This window comes from Puma concolor, chromosome B3, assembly GCF_028749965.1.
Source record: "Puma concolor isolate L17-30 chromosome B3, mPumCon1.1.hap2, whole genome shotgun sequence".
Lineage (NCBI taxonomy): Eukaryota > Metazoa > Chordata > Mammalia > Carnivora > Felidae > Puma > Puma concolor.
Window position 1 is genome coordinate 121,445,175 of NC_141672.1, and position 22,328 is coordinate 121,467,502.

Genomic DNA, 22,328 nt, shown 5'->3' on the forward strand with positions numbered 1-22,328 from the left:
GTTTGAACCCATTTTTTTCTCCTCTCTCCCCCAATGTTTTAGTATATGGTGTCATATTTTACATCTGTTTATATTGTGAATACCTTGACTGATTTTAGTTGTGTCATTTTGTTCCCCCAGTCTTTGGGCCTCTTTCTGAGTTGTTTGCTCTGATGTGAGTGTTACCTAGTTGTATCTGTGGGGTAAAGTGAATTTAGGGTTTTCCTATCTGCCTTCTTCCCCAGAAGTGCTTATAATTTCTACTTTTAAAATATATATATTACATGGGGCGCCTGGGTGGCGCAGTCGGTTAAGCGTCCGACTTCAGCCAGGTCACGATCTTGCACTCCGTGAGTTCGAGCCCCGCGTCGGGCTCTGGGCTGATGGCTCAGAGCCTGGAGCCTGTTTCCGATTCTGTGTCTCCCTCTCTCTCTGCCCCTCCCCCGTTCATGCTCTGTCTCTCTCTGTCCCAAAAATAAATAAAATAAAACGTTGAAAAAAAATTTTTTTTAAATAAAAAATAAAAAATAAAAATAAAAAATAAAATAAAATAAAATAAAATAAAATATATATATTACGAACTTAGCCATTTGTCTCTAACTCCAGGCCATTCTGGGTCCAACCACCTAGTCACATCCAGTTTATTATATGAGCACCATGTATTAGTGGGCTGCTCATGTTCCCACTTCTACACCTAATCTTCTGTGTCCTCCAGAATCATCTCCCTACAGGACATCCAGAGATGCTCTCTTAAAACCACCCTGTGAACCACCCCAGTCAGAACATGCTGGTCCTCTGCTTAAAACCCACCAGTATATCCCTATAACCTTAAAATAGGAGCTGAACTTCTCTAACCATGACCTATACAACTTTGTATGAACCCTGATCACCTCTTCAATGTATTCCTTTCTCCCTCATTGTCTCTCCCTCCTGGCGCCTCCTCGTCATCTTCTTTCCTAGTCCTGAAATATATTCCAGGCTCAGGATATTTGTCTCACTTCATATTTGCCATCTGCCTGAAATATTCTTCCCCTAGGCAATTAGTTACAGAGTTCTGACCATTCTCTTGTTCAGAGAATTTTTTCCTAACCATCATATGCAGAAACAGCCTTTCCCCAATCTCATTTCACACATGTCTTTCTTTATAGCAGTTTAAAGGGCATCATCTATTCCTTAATCTAGAGCAGAGACTGACTACAATCAGTGTTGTATACATAGGGGGAGAGTGGAAATCCTTTTCCTTGTTCCAGTAGGGTGAATATATTCAGTCTCTCAGCATTAAATTCATTAACTATAGATTTTTCATAAACGCCCTTATCAACTTGGGGAAGTTTCTATTCCTAGTTAGTGGGGGGTAGTAGGTACATTTTATGAATGAGTGTTGGATTTGGCAAATGCTTTTTGTGTGTTTTGTTAGTTGGTAATGCATATTGCAGAAATCAGTTTTTGGATATTAAACTCACTCTAATCTTAAATCACAGTTGTTCATAATGTATAATCTTTATTATATGTTACAGGATTTGGTTTGCTAATATTTTGTTAAGAATTTTTGCATCTATTTTCATGAATAGTATTGCCCTATAGCTTTCTTTTAGGTTTGTATTTTAAAATTTATTCATTTATTCATATAGCTTTTCTTTCTTGTGATAGCTTTGTCTGGTTTTGGTGTCAGGATAATACTGGCCTTAATACATGTTCCCTCCTCCTCTTTTCTCTGAAAGAGTTTGTGTAGGATTGACATTCTTCCTGTTGGGAACGCAAGATACCTCTCTTCCTGTTGGGGTCTGCAACTGATGAAGAATGGTAGGGCATGAGAGCTCCCCATTCTAGCCTCCTGACTTCATTTGAAATGAGCTTTCCTTTATTCAGCTTCACACATAGGTTTACCAGTTTATTATAAAGGATATTATAAAGGGTGCAGATGAATAGCAAGATGAACAGGTACATAGGATGAGGTCAGGAAAAAACCTGATACAGGGGCTTCTGTTGCTATGAAACTGGGGTATATCATCCTCCCAGCTTGGTGTCTTATCAAATCTTGCTATTCAGGAGTTTTTATGTATCTTAATCTACAATACCCCCTCCACCTTACCTCCCCTTCCCAGAGATCTCTTGGTGGTAATAAAAGAGCCAGCTCTCTAATCATTTGGTCTTTCTGGTGACCAGCTCCATTCTGAGGTAATCTAGAGACCCCACCCTAAATTACCTCATTAGCATAAATTTAGGTGGGCTCAAAAAGGCTCCTTATGAATGACAAAAGACACTCCTAACAGAAAATTTCTAGGGTCTTAGGAGCTTTGTGCCAATGATGAGATACAAGATATGTATAATAAAATACATATTTTATTATAACACAATAGTGATATTCCTTCTTTTTTTCCTGGTTTTGATCATTTGTATCTTCTACATTGCTGCCCCCCCAATCAGTCATCTTGAAAGTTTATTTTGTTGATCTTTTCAAAGAATAATTTCTGGTTTCATTGACTTGTTTCTTTCTTCAGTTGTTTTTCTGTTTTCTCTTTTACTGATTTCTATTCTGATCTTTATAATTTTCTTCCTTCTGCTTCAGGTACAATATGTTTTTGCTTTTTGTTTTTAGTTTTTTTAAGGTAGAACCATAGATTATTGAGACCTCTTTTCTAATAGAGTTTGAAGTGACAGATTTCCTTCTAAACACTGCTTTGGCTATGCCACATAAATTATGATAATGCTGTGTTTTCAAGTTTTGTTCAGCCTAAATATTTCCTAATTTCTTTTTTGAGATCTCTTGTTTGAACCATGGATTATTTAGAAGTGCCGTTTAAGTATTGGAGGTTTCCCAAATTTCCTTCTTTTGTTGATTTCTGATTCAATTCCACTGTAGTTATACAATTATGGTTGTAGTTGTTCAGTCATACATTGAATGATTTCACATCTTTTAAATTTATTGAAACTTGTTTTATAGAATGTGGTCTATCATAGAGAATGTTTCATGTCTGTTAATAGGAATGTACTTTCTTCCTTTGTTGGGGGAGTGTTCTGTAATTATTATCTGTAAGGTTAAGATGATTGGTAGTCCTGTTGAAATGTGTAGTCTTACTGATTTTCTTTCATTCATTCTGTCAGTTCTGGAGACTTGGATATTGAAATCTTCAGCTGATATTGTGGACTTGTCTACTTCTTTCATTTCTATCAGCTTTCCATTCATATATTTTGGAGCTTTGTTGTTAGGTGTGCATACCTTTGTAATTGTTATTTATATCTGATGTTTGACTCTTTTTTCAGTGTGAAATGTCCCTTTTTGTTTCTATTAACATTTCTTGCCTTAAAGTCTGTTTTGTGTAATATTTGTATAGCGACCCCATTTCTTTTATGGTGATTGTTTCCATACTAGAGTTTTTTCCATCTTTTTACTTCGAACTTTTTTTTGTCTTTGAGCCTGGGTTTGTCTCTGGTTATGCGCCTTTTAGTTGCATCTTGCTTTTTTCATCCAGCAATCTCTGCTTTTTGATTGAGATGCTTAGGCCATTCATATCTAATGTAATTGTGGCTTTGGTTGGATTTACATCCGGCATTTTGCTATATTTTCTCTAATGCCTGTGTCTTCTTTTGTTCTTCCTTTAGTGCTTTCTTTTGTGTTAAAATTTTTTCGTGTGTAACATTTTAATTCCTCTGTTGATTTTCAGCCACTTTTTTTAGTGTTTGCTCTAGGGTCTAAAATAAGCATTTGAATATATCACCATCCACTTCATGGTTAATATCTTAATTCTGGTAAAATGTAGCAACTTTGCTCCAGTGTAGTTCTATTTCCTTTTCTCTCCTTTTTGCTGTTATTGTCATATATGTTACATTTATATATGTTAGAAATCTGTGCCACATACTTGTAACTATATCTGTTATACATACATGTATATGGTATGATAATCATTGCATTATGTCAAGGATTAGCAAACTTCCGTGTGTCACAAAATATTATTTTGATTTTTTTTCTAACCATTTGAAAACACACAAATCATTCTTTGCTCACAGGCTATGCAAAAATGGGGGGTGAGACAAATATGGCCCATGGACTATAGTTTCCTAAGCTCTGCTCCATGTAATATTTTGTCTTTTAAAAGTATTAAGAAAAGGAAAGGGAAAAAAATACTTATGCTGTATCTTAACCCACATATTTCCCTTTTCCAGTGCTTTTTATTTCTTCCCATGGATTCAGGTTTCTGTTTGATATCATTGTATTTCAGCCTGGAATACTGTAAATGGTTTTTCTAAAGCATATCTGCTAGCAGTTCTCTCACTATGTGTTTATTTGGGAATGTTTTAATTTTGCCTTCACTTTTTGAAGGATAGTTTTGCTAGATACAGATTTCTTAGTTTAGAAATCTTAGAGTTTTTCCCTTTTATTATTTTAAACATGTCATCCCACTGGTTTCTGACATCCATTGAAGGCAGCCATTAATGGTATTTTGTACCCCTAGATGTTTTGTGACTTTTTTTTTAATCTTGCTGCTTTCATGATTTTCTCTTTTTGTCTTTGGTTTTCAGTAGTTTCAGTATAATATGTCTAGGTGTGGATCTCTTTGTTTTATCCTACTTATTTATTAATTTTGGGAACTGTAGATTAATGTTTTTTATCAAATAAGGAGGTTTGGGCTGTATTTTTTTTTTTTAATTTTTTTTCAACGTTTATTTATTTTTGGGACAGAGAGAGACAGAGCATGAACGGGGGAGGGGCAGAGAGAGAGGGAGACACAGAATCGGAAACAGGCTCCAGGCTCTGAGCCATCAGCCCAGAGCCTGACGCGGGGCTCGAACTCACGGACCGTGAGATCGTGACCTGGCTGAAGTCGGACGCTTAACCGACTGCGCCACCCAGGCGCCTCTGGGCTGTATTTTTTAATTACTCTTTCTGTGCCCTTTTTTTCTCTTCTGTTTTTTGGGGGGAAATTCCCAGATGCATATGTTTGTATTCCTTAATGTTGTCTCCTAGGTGTTTGAGACTTTCTCATTTTTCCTGTCTTTTTTCTCTTATTTTCCAGGAGTAAGAGAGAAATGATACAGTCTTCAATTTGACTCCCTTTTTTCTGCCATTTTGCCCATCTAATGAATTTTTCATTTGGGTCATTCTATTTTCCAACTCCAAAATTTCCTTTTAGTACTTTTTTCATAGTTTCTCCCTCTTCATTGAGATTCTATATTTGTTAAGTCAGTCTTATCATTTGTTACCATGTTTTCTGTGTTACCTTATTTTCTCTGGTTTTCTTGGATTTTTCGAACATTTCAGTTGCTTTATTGTTTGCTAGATCTAGCATTTGGGCATCAGAGTTCATTTTTATTGACTGATTTTACTTTTGAGTATGGCTCACATTTTTCAGTGTTTTTGCTTGTCTCATAATTTTTTTGAAAAGCGAACATTTTAGGTAGTAGTATGTAGTATCATCTGGATTCTGATATTCTTTTTCAAGATTTGTATTGGTTGATGGGTTATTTTCATTGTGTTCTGTACTTGTTTTGTAACATGACTGTAATTCTCTCTGAAATCTGGTTCCCTCACAGCATGTGGCCTCTGATGTCCCGGTTTCATTCTTTTGTTCTCATTTTTGTTCTCTAGCCTGACTTCTAGGGTTTGTTCTGTATCCTCTTGGCTTATGCTCAAGCCTGTTGATCTCCCCTTCTGTTGGTGGATCTACATGCAGGTGGGAGCAGGGAGGGCATAGAACTCTGTTTTGGCAGTTTTCCTGTGTGCGCGCATCCCAGTTTGTCCAGGCCTCCATGATGCCCTCATTGGCCCTTCTGTGCTCTTTGAATTTTATGATCTCCTTGTTAAATTTCTGGATAGTTCTCAGATTTAATACTTACCTCTCAGATTTGATACTCACTCGCCAAATCATGTTCTCAGGCCAGTGGAGATGGAGGCTTTCTTGTTGGTCTTTTTATTAGCAGTGCCCCTGGCATGCATTTTCTGCTCCCTGCTCTGCACCAGTCAGCTTCCCCTGGAGGCAGAGTCCCATCTTGGTAGAACTGTCCTCCAGCTTGGATGGAAACATACCCAGGCAAGAACATCATAGGTACTCCCATCTCTATCCAAGTTTGGCAGTTTTTTTCATGAATAAACACGTCTCAACTTGTTGTTTGCCTTTAATTTATTTGCAGAGCCCTGAGATCATCATCTTTTATAATTTTGAATGGTTTTATAGCTGCTTTGAAGGAGGGGATTTGTTAACCTCTTCCTTCCACCATAACCTAGGTCCTGCTCTTCATTAATTATTTTGTAAGCTAACTTTTCCCACAGAAGACTCTAGATCTAATACTAAATGTTGATGAATATGGTTTCATGTGGCATTTTAAATGTGTGTGGGGTGGGGGGATAATAAAGTTTGGTCTGGCAACTGAGGTTGCAGCCTGAAAATTTGCCCAGAAATGAGAGCACAAAATGAATTTGCCAAGCAGAAGTGTATTCTTGGGCTTTCCATCACAGGTGAAGTCTTCTGTGGGAGATAAAGTGGGGGGAAAGAGGCAGTCAATCTTAGATTCTTGTCTATGAGGTCATTTCCTCCTGACTTTCTGCTTTTCATTAGCTGTTAAACATCATATTAGTCTCACTGTTTCTATGTGTCTGTTGCGGCTTATGGCCTTGTCTGTGGTATGTCATTTGGGAGTGATCACTGTGTGTTTTGTGCTCACTTGACCTCCAGGTGCAGAAGGACTCAGGGTGGAGTTTGACCGGCAGTGCTCTACAGAGAGGCGCCACGACCCTCTCACAGTCATGGATGGTGTCAACAGGATTGTCTCCGTGCGGTCAGGTGTGAAGGGAGGTTGAACAGGACACTATCTGCCCACCTTCATAGAACAGAACTAGTAACTTACTAAACAGAATGCTACTGCTTCATTCCTGTGTGAGACTAAAGGAAGGGATAGTAAGCTATTTTGCTGCAAAGTATAGAAGGTTTTGTCTGCCTGTTCACAGTACTTTGAGTAAGATAGTTATGAGAATGGTATCTGCACCTCACCAGTGAATTACTGGGTTCCTGGTAGGTCCTTGTCAGGACATTGGCCATCTTGGAGGCCCAGTTTCACCCAGATAGCTAGAGATGGTGCTGTAAGACATATGGGAGTACCAGGCTTGTGCAAACTAAAATTTGATGTATGAAAAAGCTTCCTAAAGGGACTTGGTTTATAATTGACTGCAGTAAGGGCTGGGCTCAGGTTTTGGTAAGATTGTATGCTCTGTGAGGAAATCTGGGGCTCTTTCTCCTGTTTCCTGGGTAACTGCCATCACATAAGACCTTCCCCAGGAAACTCTCTGTAGCCCTTGACCTGGGCTTGTGTGCTGCTGGCTCTGCAGTGTGGTAGCTATGTATCAGGGCAGTGCCCATCTGTCTTCATTTTCCCTAGTACTTGATGTAATGTGTATGGAAGGGCAGTATGTATTAAATATCATTCACTGGGAGTAGAAGGAACTCAGATTTTGGAGAACTTGGGTTGGAGGAGTCAGCTGTTCTTGAGACATAGTGTGAATGATTTTGCTTTGTTTTTAAAAAAGTTTGTGTTTATCACATGACATAGTGAACCCAACCCTGGGGCATAATTTTCCCCACTAGGCCGAGAATGGTCTGACTGGTCCAGTGAGCTACGCATCCCAGGGGATGAGTTGAAGTGGAAGTTCATCAGTGATGGGTCTGTGAATGGATGGGGCTGGCGCTTCACAGTCTATCCCATCATGCCAGCTGCAGGTAAGTAGGGGGCTTGCGATGTCCAAATCTTGATGACTCAAGCAAGGTGGACACATAAATTGTTTTCATTTAGTACATTGTACTCTGCCTTCTCCTGTTGTGTTGGGAGCCAGCACTGCCCAAGGCCCCACCACAGTGGTGATCATAACTGCCAAAGAGCAACCTTAGTAGCCCAGTTGTTGGGATGTTAGGACTCCATTACCTAATGGGAAAGGAGTTATTATTGTTGAATGAACTTCTTAAGCTGTTTGATTTTCAGATAAAATGTCTAATACAGTGCATAGTTGTGTGACATAGACAGTGGCGGTACCATGGGTACCCTCTAAGCATGGCATCCGAGTAGATGAGGCCCACTCGTTGGTCAGATTTTACAGGTCTCCTTGTGGGGTAGCCCTTATCCTGTCCAACATGGAAACATTTACAATGCTCATTTCGCAGGCCCTAAAGACCTCCTTTCTGATCGCTGTGTCCTCTCCTGTCCGTCCATGGACTTGGTGACATGTCTGTTAGACTTCCGGCTCAATCTCACCTCAAACAGAAGCATTGTCCCTCGCCTTGCAGCATCGCTGGCAGCCTGTGCACAGCTGAGTGCCTTAGGTAAATAGCACCTTTATTATCATGTCTGTTGTACTTGATGGGAAAAATGGTCAAGCTTCTGATATTTTCTGTCTGCTCATTTAAGCTGCCAGTCACAGAATGTGGGCCCTTCAGAGACTGAGGAAGCTGCTTACAACTGAATTTGGGCAATCAATTAACATAAACAGGCTACTTGGAGATAATGATGGAGAAGCAAGAGCTTTGGTACGGAACATTACTTCACAATTTCTAGATGTTTGACTTTGGGAATAAAATGTTGCTTGAATAATTTAAGGGGCATCTGGGTGGCTCAGTCAGTTGAGTGTCTGACTTCGGCTCAGGTCATGATCTCGCAGTCTGTGAGTTCGAGCCCCACATCAGGCCCTGTGCTGACAGCTCAGAGCCTGGAGCCTGCTTCAGATTCTGTATCTCCCTCTCTCTCTGCCCCTCCTCCGCTCACACTCTATCTCTGTCTCTCAAAAATGAATAAATGTTAAAAAAAAAATTTAAAAAAATACTGCTTGAAAAATTTAAGTCACTGAGAAGAGTTGGGAAATTCTACATAACAATAAGCCTGCTTTTGTCCCATCCGGACTCCTTTATGTTACTCCATATACTGAGTGCAGGCTGGCCTGTGATTTTTGGAAACAAAGATGTGTCAATGGCTGTGAGCATAGGATTGTATCTGTTAGACTTTGCAACAAGTCTGGCTCACCACATCCCCTTATTTTGTTGGATGAGGTAGTTACTGTTAAAAGGATGCTTGATCCTAACGATCTTGGGAGTTGGGACTTTGTAGGCCAAAAAGGGCCTGGTTCCCTGCAAGTGGCTATATTGAAATCTAGACCAAGCATTCTGAGGTAAATTTTCAAGCTCTTCTTTTAAATTTTAGTGTTCATCAAACCTATTTGATAATATCAATACACATTTTTTTAGGGAGAATAGTATCAATATGACAAAACTTTTGACTCACAGAAATAAAATGGTTACTTTCCCTACATTTTGGATTGCTTTACTAGGATATAATCTTGTTGTTTTCTTAAGAGTTTTACAGGTAGTGCTCTTGCTGCTTTGGTAAAAGGCCTTCCGGAAGCTTTGCAAAGGCAATTTGAATATGAAGATCCTATTGTAAGAGGTGGCAAGCAACTGCTCCACAGCCCATTCTTTAAGGTAATGTTTGAGTTGTTTTAAAGTGATGAGACCCACAAAAGTATGGCCAACTAATCTTTGACAAAGTAGGAAAGAATATCCAATAGAAAAAATACAGTCTCTTTAACAAGTGGTGCTGGGAGAACTGGACAGCAACATGCAGAAAAATAAAACTAGACCACTTTCTTACACCATTCACAAAATAAACTCAACATGGATGAAGGACCTGAATGTGAGACAGGAAACCATCAAAACCCTAGAGGAGAAAGCAGGAAAAAACCTCTCTGACCACAGCTGCAGCAATTTCTTACTTGACACATCTCCAAAGGCAAGGAAATTAAAAGCAAAAATGAATTATTGGGACCTTATGAAGATAAAAAGCTTCTGCACTGCAAAGGAAACAATCAACAAAACTAAAAGGCAGCCGGTGGAATGGGAAAAGACATTTGCAAATGACATATCAGACAAAGGTCTAGTATCCATAATCTATAAATAACTCACCAAACTCCACACCCGGAAAACAAATAATCCAGTGAAGAAATGGGCAGTAGACATGAGTAGACACTTTTCTAAAGAAGACATCCAGGTGGCCAACAGGCACATGAAAAGATGCTCAACATCACTCCTCATCAAGGAAATACAAATCAAAACCACACTGAGATACCACCTCATGCCAGTCAGAGTGGCTAAAACAAACAAATCAGGAGACTATAGGTGTTGGTGGGAATGCAAACTGGTGCAGCCGCTCTGGAAAACAGTGTGGAGGTTCCTCAAAAAGTTAAAAATAGATCTACCCTATCAGCAATAGCACTGCTAGGAATTTACCCAAGGGATACAGGAGTGCTGATACATAGGCACACGTGTACTCCAATGTTTATAGCAGCACTTTCAACAATAGCCAAATTATGGAAAGAGCCTAAATGTCCATCAACTAGTAAATGGATAAAGAAGTTGTGGTTTATATACACAGTGGAATAATACTTGGCAATGAGAAAGAATGAAATCTGGCCTTTTGTAGCAACATGGATGAAACTGGAGAGTGTTATGCTAAGTGAAATAAGTCATGGGGCGCCTGGGTGGCGCAGTCGGTTAAGCGTCCGACTTCAGCCAGGTCACGATCTCGCGGTCCGTGAGTTCGAGCCCCGCGTCAGGCTCTGGGCTGATGGCTCGGAGCCTGGAGCCTGTTTCCGATTCTGTGTCTCCCTCTCTCTCTGCCCCTCCCCCGTTCATGCTCTGTCTCTCTCTGTCCCAAAAATAAATAAATGTTGAAAAAAAAAAAAAAATTTAAAAAAAGAAATAAGTCATACAGAGAAAGATGCCATATGTTTTCACTCTTATGTGGATCCTGAGAAACTTAACAGAAGACCATGGGGGAGAGGAAGGGGAAAAAAAAAGTTACAGAGAGGGAAGGAGGCAAACCATAAGAGGCTCTTAAAAACTGAGAATAAACTGAGGGTTGATGGGGGGTGGGAGGGAGGGGAAAGCGGGTGATGGGCATTGAGAAGGGCACCTGTTGGGATTAGCACTGGGTGTTGTATGGAAACCAATTTGACAATAAATTTCATATTAAAAATAAATAAATAAAGTGATGAGAGAGCTGGTTGGCTAGGAGAGACACAGAGAGTGGTCGTGCATAGTGCACCACATTTCAGGCCTCCTTGAGGACATGGGTAAGTATTGCTGAAGTTGAATATGAAAAATTTCCAGAAATGAATATGACCTAATAAGCCCTTAATACTTTAGCCAGGTATTAGTGTACTTTGAGATGCTTGACTTAGGCAGTAAGTGTTGTGGCAGTTGTCAGATCTGAGGTCTTGTGTATAAGGTGCATCACTAGGAGCTGGGTGGGAATAATCCACACCACTGGTAATGGTAAAACACTTGCAGACACATAGCAGTCAGCCTGGAATAAGGAGCTCCTGAATGAGAACTCACAGAAACCCTGTAATGGTGTCTGTCTTTAGCATGCAGTGTTGGTGAAATAGATTCTTAGCTGCATTTCTGAGCTTCCTTGTTTCGTTAATTTTTGGTTGCTACAGGTACTGGTAGCTCTTGCTTGTGACCTGGAGCTAGACACTCTCCCTTGCTGTGCTGAGACGCACAAGTGGGCTTGGTTCCGAAGGTACTGCATGGCCTCCCGCGTTGCTGTGGCCCTGGACAAAAGAACACCCTTGCCACGTCTTTTTCTTGATGAGGTATAGCATGTTATTTTGGAATGTAAAAACATTTTCCTTATTCAGTCATGGTGTAAACAGATGCCAATATTATGAGACACAGCAACATTTCTCTTACAAAGGGATACCATAAAGAAAAAAATCACATAGGTGAAAATGAATAAATGCATACTGTGAATTTCAGTTAAAGTTTATTTTTAGTAAACTAAAGATATACTAGTACTGCCCAGACATTTCAATATCTTAGACTTGATTATAATTGTATTGATTTTGCTTATTAACTATAAAATCACAGTATTGATGTTGGCATTCCCTCAGATTCTGCAATTGGGATTACTCCTGTGTTGTTACCTTAATATTATGTGTTTCATTTTTGAGAGGTGAGTGTTTATTGATAATCTCATAATAATGTTGTCTAGGTGGCTAAGAAAATTCGTGAGTTAATGGCAGACAGTGAACACATGGATGTTCTCCACGAGAGCCACGACATTTTTAAAAGAGAGCAAGATGAACAACTTGTGCAGTGGATGAACAGGTTATTATATCAGAACCAAGAATAATGCTGTACACTGGGGAAAGGTGTTGTATGTGCAGTTCTTTCCCATGTTAATTGTTCACTTAATATTTGTTGTAGGCGACCAGATGACTGGACTCTTTCTGCGGGTGGCAGTGGAACAATTTATGGATGGGGGCATAATCATAGGGGACAGCTTGGGGGCATCGAAGGTGCAAAAGTTAAAGTTCCCACTCCATGTGAAGCTCTTGCAACTCTCAGACCCGTGCAGTTAATTGGAGGAGAACAGACTCTGTTTGCAGTGACAGCTGATGGAAAGGTAAGGGTGCCTTTTCTGTGTCATACGTTAAAAACTAAGAGACAGCTATGGCTAGGGTGCGTTATTGGTCCATGGTATGTGTAAGGACTCTGTATTAAAACGTTATCTCAAGGTTAATAGTACTTATTGTTGGAAGCAGTTATCATTCTAAAATATTTCTGTATGATCTTTGATGTGTTCTATAACTTTACAGTGTTTTATTTTGAAATACAGCGTACGTAGAAAAGTGTACTGTTTGCATATCAATAATACATTAGAGTATTCCTTTTTTTTATTTGCTAGTGTAATGCTTTTTAAAAAATTAATTGCGGGGCGCCTGGGTGGCGCAGTCGGTTGAGCGTCCGACTTCAGCCAGGTCACGATCTCGCGGTCCGTGAGTTCGAGCCCCGCGTCAGGCTCTGGGCTGATCGCTCGGAGCCTGGAGCCTGCTTCCGATTCTGTGTCTCCCTCTCTCTCTGCCCCTCCCCCCTTCATGCTCTGTCTCTCTCTGTCCCAAAAATAAATAAACGTTGAAAAAAAAAAAATTTAAAAAATTAATTGCTTCTAATATGATGAAATGGTTAATACTTACATATTGTCTTTATGTTTGGTGACCTTATTCAACTATTTTCTTTCTTTTGTATATCTCAGGATTTCTTGTATCTTCTTTATAGAGTCATAATCTGTAAATCAGTTTTGTTCCTTTTCAGTTCACCACTCTTATTTTTTCCTTTTTGTGTGGAAGAAAGGAAGCTCATTGTATTGGGTTGTTTTGATATAATATTGAGCAGGGGTGGTAGTTGTGGGCTTGTTCTTGTCTTAATCCAGTTTGCAAAGTAAACACTGTGATTGAACATTTCACAAACTTACTGTGAGGTTTTGGTGGATGATCTTTATGAGATCTTTATGAGGAAATTTCCTTCTCTTTCTACATAAAAAAAAAACTATTCCTATGGATGTTTTCTCCTTTAGTGGATTTATGTCGTGAATTGGATTAATTGGTTTTCTTATATTAAACCCACTTGCATTCTGTGGAGACACCCACCTTGGTCAGGATGTTTTATATTTTTTTGGTTTGTGTTTGTGAATATTTTCTTTGGGATTTTTGGGAGCCCCAAGATCTTAAAGTGCGATTATAATAATGTTTCTGTCTTATATATTCCTTGTCTGATTTTGGTACTCTATTATTATATATCTATTTAACTTACAACAATTAACTTAAAAATGCATGTTTATTATCTTGCAGTTCTCTGGGTCAGGACTCTGGAAGGTGGCTTAGCTTGGTCCTCCCACCTAGGATCTCTCCCCAGGCTGCAGTTGCCTCAGGGCTATACTGAGCATTCAGTTCCTCATGAGTTGTTAGTTGAGGCTGCCCTCAGTTCTTTGCCACATCACACTGTAGCAGCTGGCTTCCTCAGAGCAAGCAAGGGAGGTGTAGCAAGACACAAGTTACAGTCTTGTGTGACCTAATCCAAAAGTGACAGTCCATCCTTGTTGCCATATTCTGTCCATTAGAATTGAGTCACTAGGTCTAGCCCATGTTCAAGGAGAAGGGATTACACAGGGTGTGAATTAGGGACTCTTGGGAACCACATCAGAGACTGCTTGCCAAGAATATCAAGATTGTGCTAGTCTCATAAAAAAGGGTTGAAGTGTTTTGTTTTGTTTTGTTTTGTTTCCTTTTTCTATTCTCTGGAGAATTCTATGTCTTTTATTGTTTCCTGGTTATTATGCATATGTAAAATCTGAAGTGAATTACTACTGCTGTCCTCCTCCCAAGTAATACAAATAGCTGATACTTTGTTATCCTGTGTTCTGGCAGAAACCCATTAGGGAATGATAGGCATTATTATTTTTGTTGTTATTTTTCCAGATTTACCCAAATGTTGCACATGTCTTTGCTCACATTATTTCTTATGTCTCAGACCTTATATCTTTAAACAGTTTCTTCTACTTCATTTTGCTTCTACTTTATATTTTCATTTTTCTTTAGTGAGTCTTTTGTTGGTTTATCCTCAGATTGTTTTTGTTTATTTGAATATGTCTTTATTTTATCCTTTATCCTAAGTAAGAGTTGCAAACATTTTATGTAAAGGTCGTGATAGTATTTTTGGCTCTATGGGTCATGTGGTCTCTGTTGGCAACTATGAAAACAAGCCTATGAATGATATGTAAATGAATGTGTCTGGCTATGTCCAATAAAGCTTTATTTACAAAAGTACATGGTGGGCCTGATTTGACTCATGGGCCATAATTTGCCAACCCCTGTTCTAGAGTATGAAATTTTAAGTTGACTGTTATTTTCAGTCAGCCTGTTAAACGTTTTATTCTTTTGGATTTTGGGCTTCATTGTTGCTAATGAGATGTTAGCAGCAGACTAACTTTTACCCAAATGGAGGTAATAAATCTTTTCTCTATGGCTGCTTTTAAGATATTTCTTTAGTGATCTGCATTTTGCTGTGATATATTTTTATTGCCCTTTTTTGTTTTACTTTGTTTTTGCCAGGTGGTAAGGGATGGGAGAGGGGGGCTTTCTAAGGCTCTTGAGAAGTGGTCTTTAAACAACTCTGGTAAATTCCTAGACTGTTTTTTTGCCTCAGATATTGCTTCTACCATATTCTCTGTGTGATCTCTGCCTGAAAATGTGTTCTGATTGTTGAGTGCTTTATATCTCTAACTCCTTCTTTATATCTCTATATATGAGTGCTTTATATCTCTAACTCCATGTTTCCTCTTCTCTTTGTGTTTCTATGCTATATGCTAAAGAATGTCTTCAGATTCATCTTCTAGTCTCTTGTTACCTATTTATAATCTGCTATTAAATGTATCTGGGTATTTAATTTCAATTATTGTTTTTTTAATCCCTGGAAGTTCTGCTTTGGGTAATTTTGTAATTCCTTATTCCTTAGGGATACTTTCAAGCTTTTATTTCTTTAAAGATAATATTGGACTGTTGTTCTGACTCCCTCATGGCATCTTTTTTCAACTATGAGCTGACCCTTTTCCTTAGAAAATTTTATGTAGAAATTCTTTGAGGCTTAGTTGGAAATCACTCATCAAAAGAGAATTTATAACCCTGGGGTACTACAAATCTAAGTCATTGTAAATTAAATTCTCAAAGGAATTTAGACCATACATATTATAAATTTAGACTGAAAACCAACCTAATGATCACCTTTCATGGTTGTGAATTCTCAGGAGAGCTTTTTCTCCATATAATTTAGTGCTGAGATTGAGAAAGGGAACTTGCTTTGTTGTTTTCTTTTTATTCCTCACAGTCGGCCCACTGGAGGATCATCTTTCTAAAAGGAGACTCCTTTTAAGCTTGGTACTTTACCCTCGACACCCCGACACCCCGTGTGCTGAAGATTCTCAAAACCTTCTCAGGGGACACTGGCTTTAGGGCCCTTTTATCAGTTTGAGTTCTTGGTTTCACTTTCTGTTTTAGTTCTTGAGGTTTTCCTTACTATTGTGTCATTGCAGCAATGCATTTGAAACAATATGAAACAATATTTAAATTTTTATAGGAGGGATGTTTGACATGCATTTGGAAAAGGCAGTCTGATTCTTTTTTAAATTAATGATAAACCTTGTGCCCTGAAATAATTACTCACTTAGAACGAAAGAAAAATAGTGTATTCTACTGTGTGACTTATATGCAGCCTTGCTGAAATACTACATCTATTTATAGTTTTTCTATGAGTGTTTCTATCAGTGTTACTATCAGAGATTTGCTTCCAGGGAAAAGATCTTCTTTTTAAAATACATTTTGTGAACTTGGGATTTTAAATAGTCATAACTATTTCATTTTTAGTGTTTGATAAAGCACGGAAAAGTCTTAAACATTCTTGTAACTTTTTTTTTTTTTTTGAGAGAGAGCGAGCGCACATGTGTGTGAGCCAGGGAGGGGCAGAGGGAAAGGGAGAGAATCTTAAGCAGACTCCATGCTCAGTGCAGAGCCCAGTGCAGGGTTCAATCCCACGACCCTGACTGAGCCACCCAGATGCCCCCATTCCTGTGATTTTTAACTTTAAAATTCATTTCTCTGTGGTAAAAATATCTAGCACACTGATTGAGTTTGTTAATTACTAGAATATAGGGATATTTAGATAAAAATCTGATATTTATATTCTTCTCGTCTTAGCTGTATGCCACTGGATATGGTGCAGGCGGCAGACTAGGAATTGGAGGGACAGAGTCGGTATCTACCCCAACATTACTTGAATCCATTCAACACGTGTTTATTAAGAAAGTAGCTGTGAACTCAGGAGGAAAACACTGTCTTGCCCTCTCTTCAGAAGGAGAAGTTTACTCTTGGGGTGAGGCAGAAGATGGGAAGTTGGGGCATGGCAACAGAAGGTATTATGTGAAAACATTATTTTTGATGTTATGCTTTCCTTGTTTCTTTTATCTCTTGTATAACATATTGGCACTTTGTTTTTCAGGACAACATTTATAATAATCTACTCAAGTTAAATGTTAATGACTTATTTGGCAGAAATAAGTTCATGTTCCAATGTGTGGGCTTGCCTCCACTACCCTTCTATTTGAGGGGAAAATCAATTCTGAATTTTCGATTTTTAAGTACTAAGTACATTGAGTTTCTCTTAGTCCTTCTCCCCAAGTTTTCTTCCTCCGATCCCGAGTAATTCACTGAATCAACAGTTGGCATTTTGATAACATGTGTGATACTAAAGCTGTAAATACAGAGGAAATGGAAGGAGTGAGGGTAAGGGGACACACAAATGACAATATTTTTTAAACAAAGTAACCAAACTTTCTAGTTTTTAAAAATTAATGGGAATTACCTGCCCAGTTGGAGTAACAAAGACCTTCATCTCTGAAATAACTTAAAGTACCAGACTAAATATATGAAACAGCTGCCCTAAAGACAATGGATAACAGGCAGTAAAGTTACATACAGTGATCTACAGAGGTGAATACTGACAGTCACATGTGTCAGTGGCCAAGGAACTCAGAGGCCAAGGAACAAACCACCCAAAAGGACTAGAAGGAATGGTCCACAGAGCTCACAGAGGGCAGACAATACAGCTTGCTTCCAAAACCTGATAATTCCCAGAACATTGGTTAGAGGACTAAGAATGATGTTGCACAAAAGTGGGTAAAAAAATTAAAGGTAGACTGTTGCTCTGATCCCATCAATAACGCTTAAAAGCAAAACCTGAAAGGATTAAATTGTTCACAAGGAACCATAAGCTCAGGAATATCTTTATCAATACAGACATATCAAGCGCTCAGCAAGATAAACGTCACAATGTTCTATATCCATTCAGACATTACCAGGCATGTGTCTCTTCAATAAATAGTATTGGGAAAATTGGATATTCAAATGCAAAAGAATGAAATTAGATCCCTGAATTATACCACTTACAAAAATTAACTCAAAATGGATTAAAAACCTAAATATAAGTTCTGAAACTATAAGAGTCCTCTAAGAAAACATAGGGAGAAAGCTCCTTGACCTTGGTCTTTGCAATGTTATTTTGGATATGACACTAAAAGCACCAGCACCAGAAGCAAAAATAAAGTGGGACTACATTAAACTAAAAAGCTTCTGTACAGCAAGTGAAACAATCAACAAAATAAAAGGCAGCCTATAGAATAACAGAAAATATTTGCAAACCATATAACTGGTAAGGGATTAATGTCAAAAATGTGTAAGGAACTTGTATAACTCAGTAGCAAATAAAAAAAAAAAAAAACCCAATTAACAAATGGGCAAAGAACCTGAATAGACATTTTTCCAGAGAAGACATACAGATGACCCACAGGTACATGAAAAGTTGCTTAGCATTACTGATTTTCAGGGAAATGCAAATCAAAGCCGTGAGATATTACCTTACACCTGTTAGAATGGCTTTTATTAAAAAGACAAGATATAAGTGCTGCTGAGGTTGTGGAGAAAAGGGAAACTTTATATACTGCATATAAATTATGCAGCCACTATAGGAAAACATAGAAAAAAGTAAAAAATAGAACTACCATGTGATCCAGCAGTCCCTCTTCTGGGTGTATATCTGATGAAAATGAAATAATTTTCTTGAAAGGATCTATACTCCCATGTTCAGTGTGGCATTGTTCACAATAGCCAAGACATGGAAACAACCTAAATGTTCATCCACAGGTGAATGGGTGAAAAAGATGTGGGGTGGGGTGGGGTGGTGGTGATGTGTGTGTTAGAATATTATTCAGCCATAGAAAAAGAAATCTTGGCATTTGTGACAATTTGGATTAACCTAGAGGACATTATGCTAAGTGAAATCAGTCAGAGAAAGACAAAACACTATGATTTCACTTATATTTGGAATCTAAAAAAACTGAACTCCTAGAATTAGAGTAGACTGGTGGTTTCCAGGGGCTGGGGATTGGGGGGTTGGGAGATGTCGACAAAGGGTACTAACTTCCAGTTATAAGATGAATAAATTCTGGGGACATAATGTACAGCATGGTGACTGTAGTTAACAATACTTTATTGTATCCTTGAAAGTTGCTCAGAGGGAGTAGATCTTCAGTGTTCACACCACACAAAAATTATTATGTGAGATGATGGCTGTGTTAACCTTATTGTGGTAATCATTTTGCAGTATATATGTATCAACTCATCATATTGTACACCTTAAATTTATACAATGTTATATGTCAATTATATCTCAAAGCTGTAAAAAATTTATCAGGCATGCAAAAGAGTAGGAAAATATAGCCCATATAAAGAGAAAAATCATTCAATTAAAACTGACCCAGAAATGACATAAGTAGTAGAATTACTAGATAAAAATATTAAAACAGTATTTTAACCACATGCCTGTATCTTTAAGAAACTTGAGGGAAAACTTAAGCATGTTAGAGATTGAAAGGTATTTTAAATGCCCTAATCAAAGTCTGGGATGAAGAATACAGTGCATGTGTTTAATATAGATTAAACATAGTAGAGGAAAAGATCAGTGAGCTTGATGACGTAACAATAGAAACTGAAACAAATGAAACACACAAACATATAAAATGAATATCACATCAGTGAATTGTGGACAACAGCCTCAAGTGGCCTATTATATAAGTAAAGTCACCAAAGGAGAGGAGGATAGGGGATTTTGAGAAATGATGGCTGAAAAATGTCCAAATTAGATCTAGGAATAAAAGAGAACTTCTGTAACTTGATAAAGGGCATCTCTGTTAAATATAGAGCTAATAGTGACTTAATATGACATACTGAACTTCCCCTAACTATAGGAACCAAGACCAAGGACATCTGCTATCAAGATTCAGCATTGTACTTCAAGATTGTCAAGTGAAGTTCAGCAGTATAAAGATATAAAAGGCATTCAAAAGGGAAAGAGAATTAAAGCTGCTTCTTTACACGTAGTATAATTGCTTATATAGAAAATCTATGGTACCTACAAAAAAGCTACTAGAATCAATAAGTGAGGTTAGCAGGGTTGCAGGATAGATCAATAAATAAAAAGCAATTGTTTGTCTTTATACTATGCAAATGTAATCAGAAATTGAAATTTAAAAATACCATTTATATTACCCCCCCCCCCAATTGAAATAGTAAGGGATAAATTTGACCAAAAAAAAAAAAAAAAAACCATGGATGACTTAGAGAAAACTATAAAATATTGCTAGGGAAGATTTTAGAAGACCTAAAAATCAATGAATGAGTATACTGTGTTCATGGATTAAAAGACTCAATATTGTTGATTTATTAGTTTTCCTCAAATTAACCTATAGATTCAACCCCTTCTCAAACAAAATTTCTGTAGAAATTGACAAGCTGATTGTAAAATTCATAGAGAAATACAGAGCACCTAGAATAATCAAAGCAACTTTGAAAATCAGGAGCAAAGTTGGAAGACGCTACCTTATTTCAAGCCTGATTTTAAAGCTACAGTAATCAAAACAGTGTAGTACTGTTGTAGAGAGAAATGTATTAGTGGAACAGAATGGAGTCTCAAAATGTACCACAAATACTGAATAATGAGTGTGGAAAAATGAAGTTGGATTTCTGCCTTGTAACTTCCAATGCACAATTTACAAAAGTGCAGTTTATTGGAGAACAGAGCTTTTTCAACAAATGGTCTTGAACAATTGGATAACCATATAGCAGGCAGTGAACTTTTTGACTTGCACTGTATCCAAAATTAACTCAAAATGAATCATAGTCATAAATGTGAAACCTAAGTCCAAAAGCTTACAGAAGAAAACATGAGAGAAAACCTTTGTGACTTTAGGTCAGACAAGGAGTTTTAGAAAGAACTCCAAAAGCATGATCCAGTAAATAAAAATAGGATAAATTGGACTTCATAAAAATGTGAACTCCAGGTGTTTGAAAAGACATGCTACAGACTGTGAAAGCATTATTTGCAATCATACATCTGGCTTAGGCCTTACTTTCAAAATTATTATAAAGAGCTTTCAAAACTCAGTAAGAAGAAAACAAACTTATTGTCAGTGCTTGGCACATTGTAGGCTAGTTGACATTCATATGATAAAACTCTATAAATGAAATGTTGATTTATAGCAAGGGTGGATGAATTGTTTTGGTAAAGAGCCAGGTAGCCTACATATTTTAGTCTTTGTAATATATGCTTCTTTCCTTTTTTTTTTTTTTAACAACCTTTAAAAATGTAAAATTCATTCTAGGCTCATTGGCTTTTCAAAAACAGGCCATGGGCCAGACTTGGCCCACATTTGGGCACTAGTCTCCTGGCCTCTGATTTAGCAAGTCTCCTGCTCAGTGGCATTAGGGCAACTGGTATAAAGGAAAACATTTAGGAAATTATAAAATTTTGAGTTCAGGTCTGAATGATTCTTCTTAATTAACAATTGATTTTATGACAATAACCAAAGTGTAGAAAGAGCCCAAATGTCCCGAATGGATAAAGAAGATGTGAGATATGTATGTGTGTATACACACACACACATACATACACATACTCCATTATATATATATATATATATATATATATATATATATATATATATATATAGTAATGATAAGATATAATGATAAGATATATATACATATGTATGTATGATACACATATATGATAAGGTACATATATATATATATATATATATATATACATAAGATATATATATATATATAATGGAGTATTACTTGACAATCAAAAAGAATGAAATCTTGCCATTTGCAACAGCATGAGTGGGACTAGAGTGTATTATGGTAAGTGAAATTAGAGGAAGACATATCATATGACTTCACTCATGTGGAATTTAAGATACAAAACAGATGAACATGAGGGAAGGGAAACAAAAATAATATAAATACAGGGAGGGGGACAAAACATAAGCGACTCTTAAATATAGAGAGCAAACTGAGGGTTGCTGGAGGGGTTGTGGGTGGGAAGATGGGCTAAATGGGTAAGGGGCCTTAAGGAAGACACTTGTTGGGATGAACACTGGGTGTTACACATAGGGGATGAGTCACTGAAATCTATTCCTGAAATCATTGCACTATATGCTAACTAAGTTGGATGTAAATTTAAAAATAAAAAATAAACATAAAAAACAATTCATTTGAGAAGTGTACATTCAATAAGTATATAACAAACCAAAAGCCTAGTATTTAATACTTTTAAAATATTTAAGAATAAAACTATTTCAGTTATATTTGGTGGCCTTTTTTGCAGTCCATGTGACCGCCCTCGCGTCATTGAGTCTCTGAGAGGAATTGAAGTGGTTGATGTTGCTGCCGGTGGAGCCCACAGTGCCTGTGTCACCGCAGCAGGGGACCTCTACACATGGGGCAAAGGCCGGTATGGCCGCCTGGGGCACAGCGACAGTGAGGACCAGTTAAAGCCAAAGCTGGTGAGAAGGCGCCTTGAGAAGGTGCTCAGAGGCCTGGGGTGTCTCCTCACACCCTCACTTTTGAAGGTGGTGGGGAGGCA

At 37.9% G+C, this 22,328-nt stretch overlaps 1 protein-coding gene across 7 annotated transcripts in view; it reads left to right on the plus strand.

Annotated features, from left to right (window-relative positions):
* Positions 1-22,328, plus strand: part of HERC2 (HECT and RLD domain containing E3 ubiquitin protein ligase 2) — a 268,401-nt gene that overhangs the window by 224,843 nt on the left and 21,230 nt on the right. For all 7 annotated transcript variants that reach the window (XM_086711321.1, XM_086711320.1, XM_086711319.1 and 4 more), the window contains 10 exons: positions 6,651-6,758; positions 7,557-7,688; positions 8,127-8,285; positions 8,371-8,489; positions 9,309-9,434; positions 11,453-11,608; positions 12,007-12,122; positions 12,222-12,420; positions 16,544-16,758; positions 22,071-22,248. In XM_086711321.1, the coding sequence (XP_086567447.1) occupies positions 6,651-6,758; positions 7,557-7,688; positions 8,127-8,285; positions 8,371-8,489; positions 9,309-9,434; positions 11,453-11,608; positions 12,007-12,122; positions 12,222-12,420; positions 16,544-16,758; positions 22,071-22,248 (1,508 nt within the window). The remainder of the gene's footprint in view (positions 1-6,650; positions 6,759-7,556; positions 7,689-8,126; positions 8,286-8,370; positions 8,490-9,308; positions 9,435-11,452; positions 11,609-12,006; positions 12,123-12,221; positions 12,421-16,543; positions 16,759-22,070; positions 22,249-22,328) is intronic.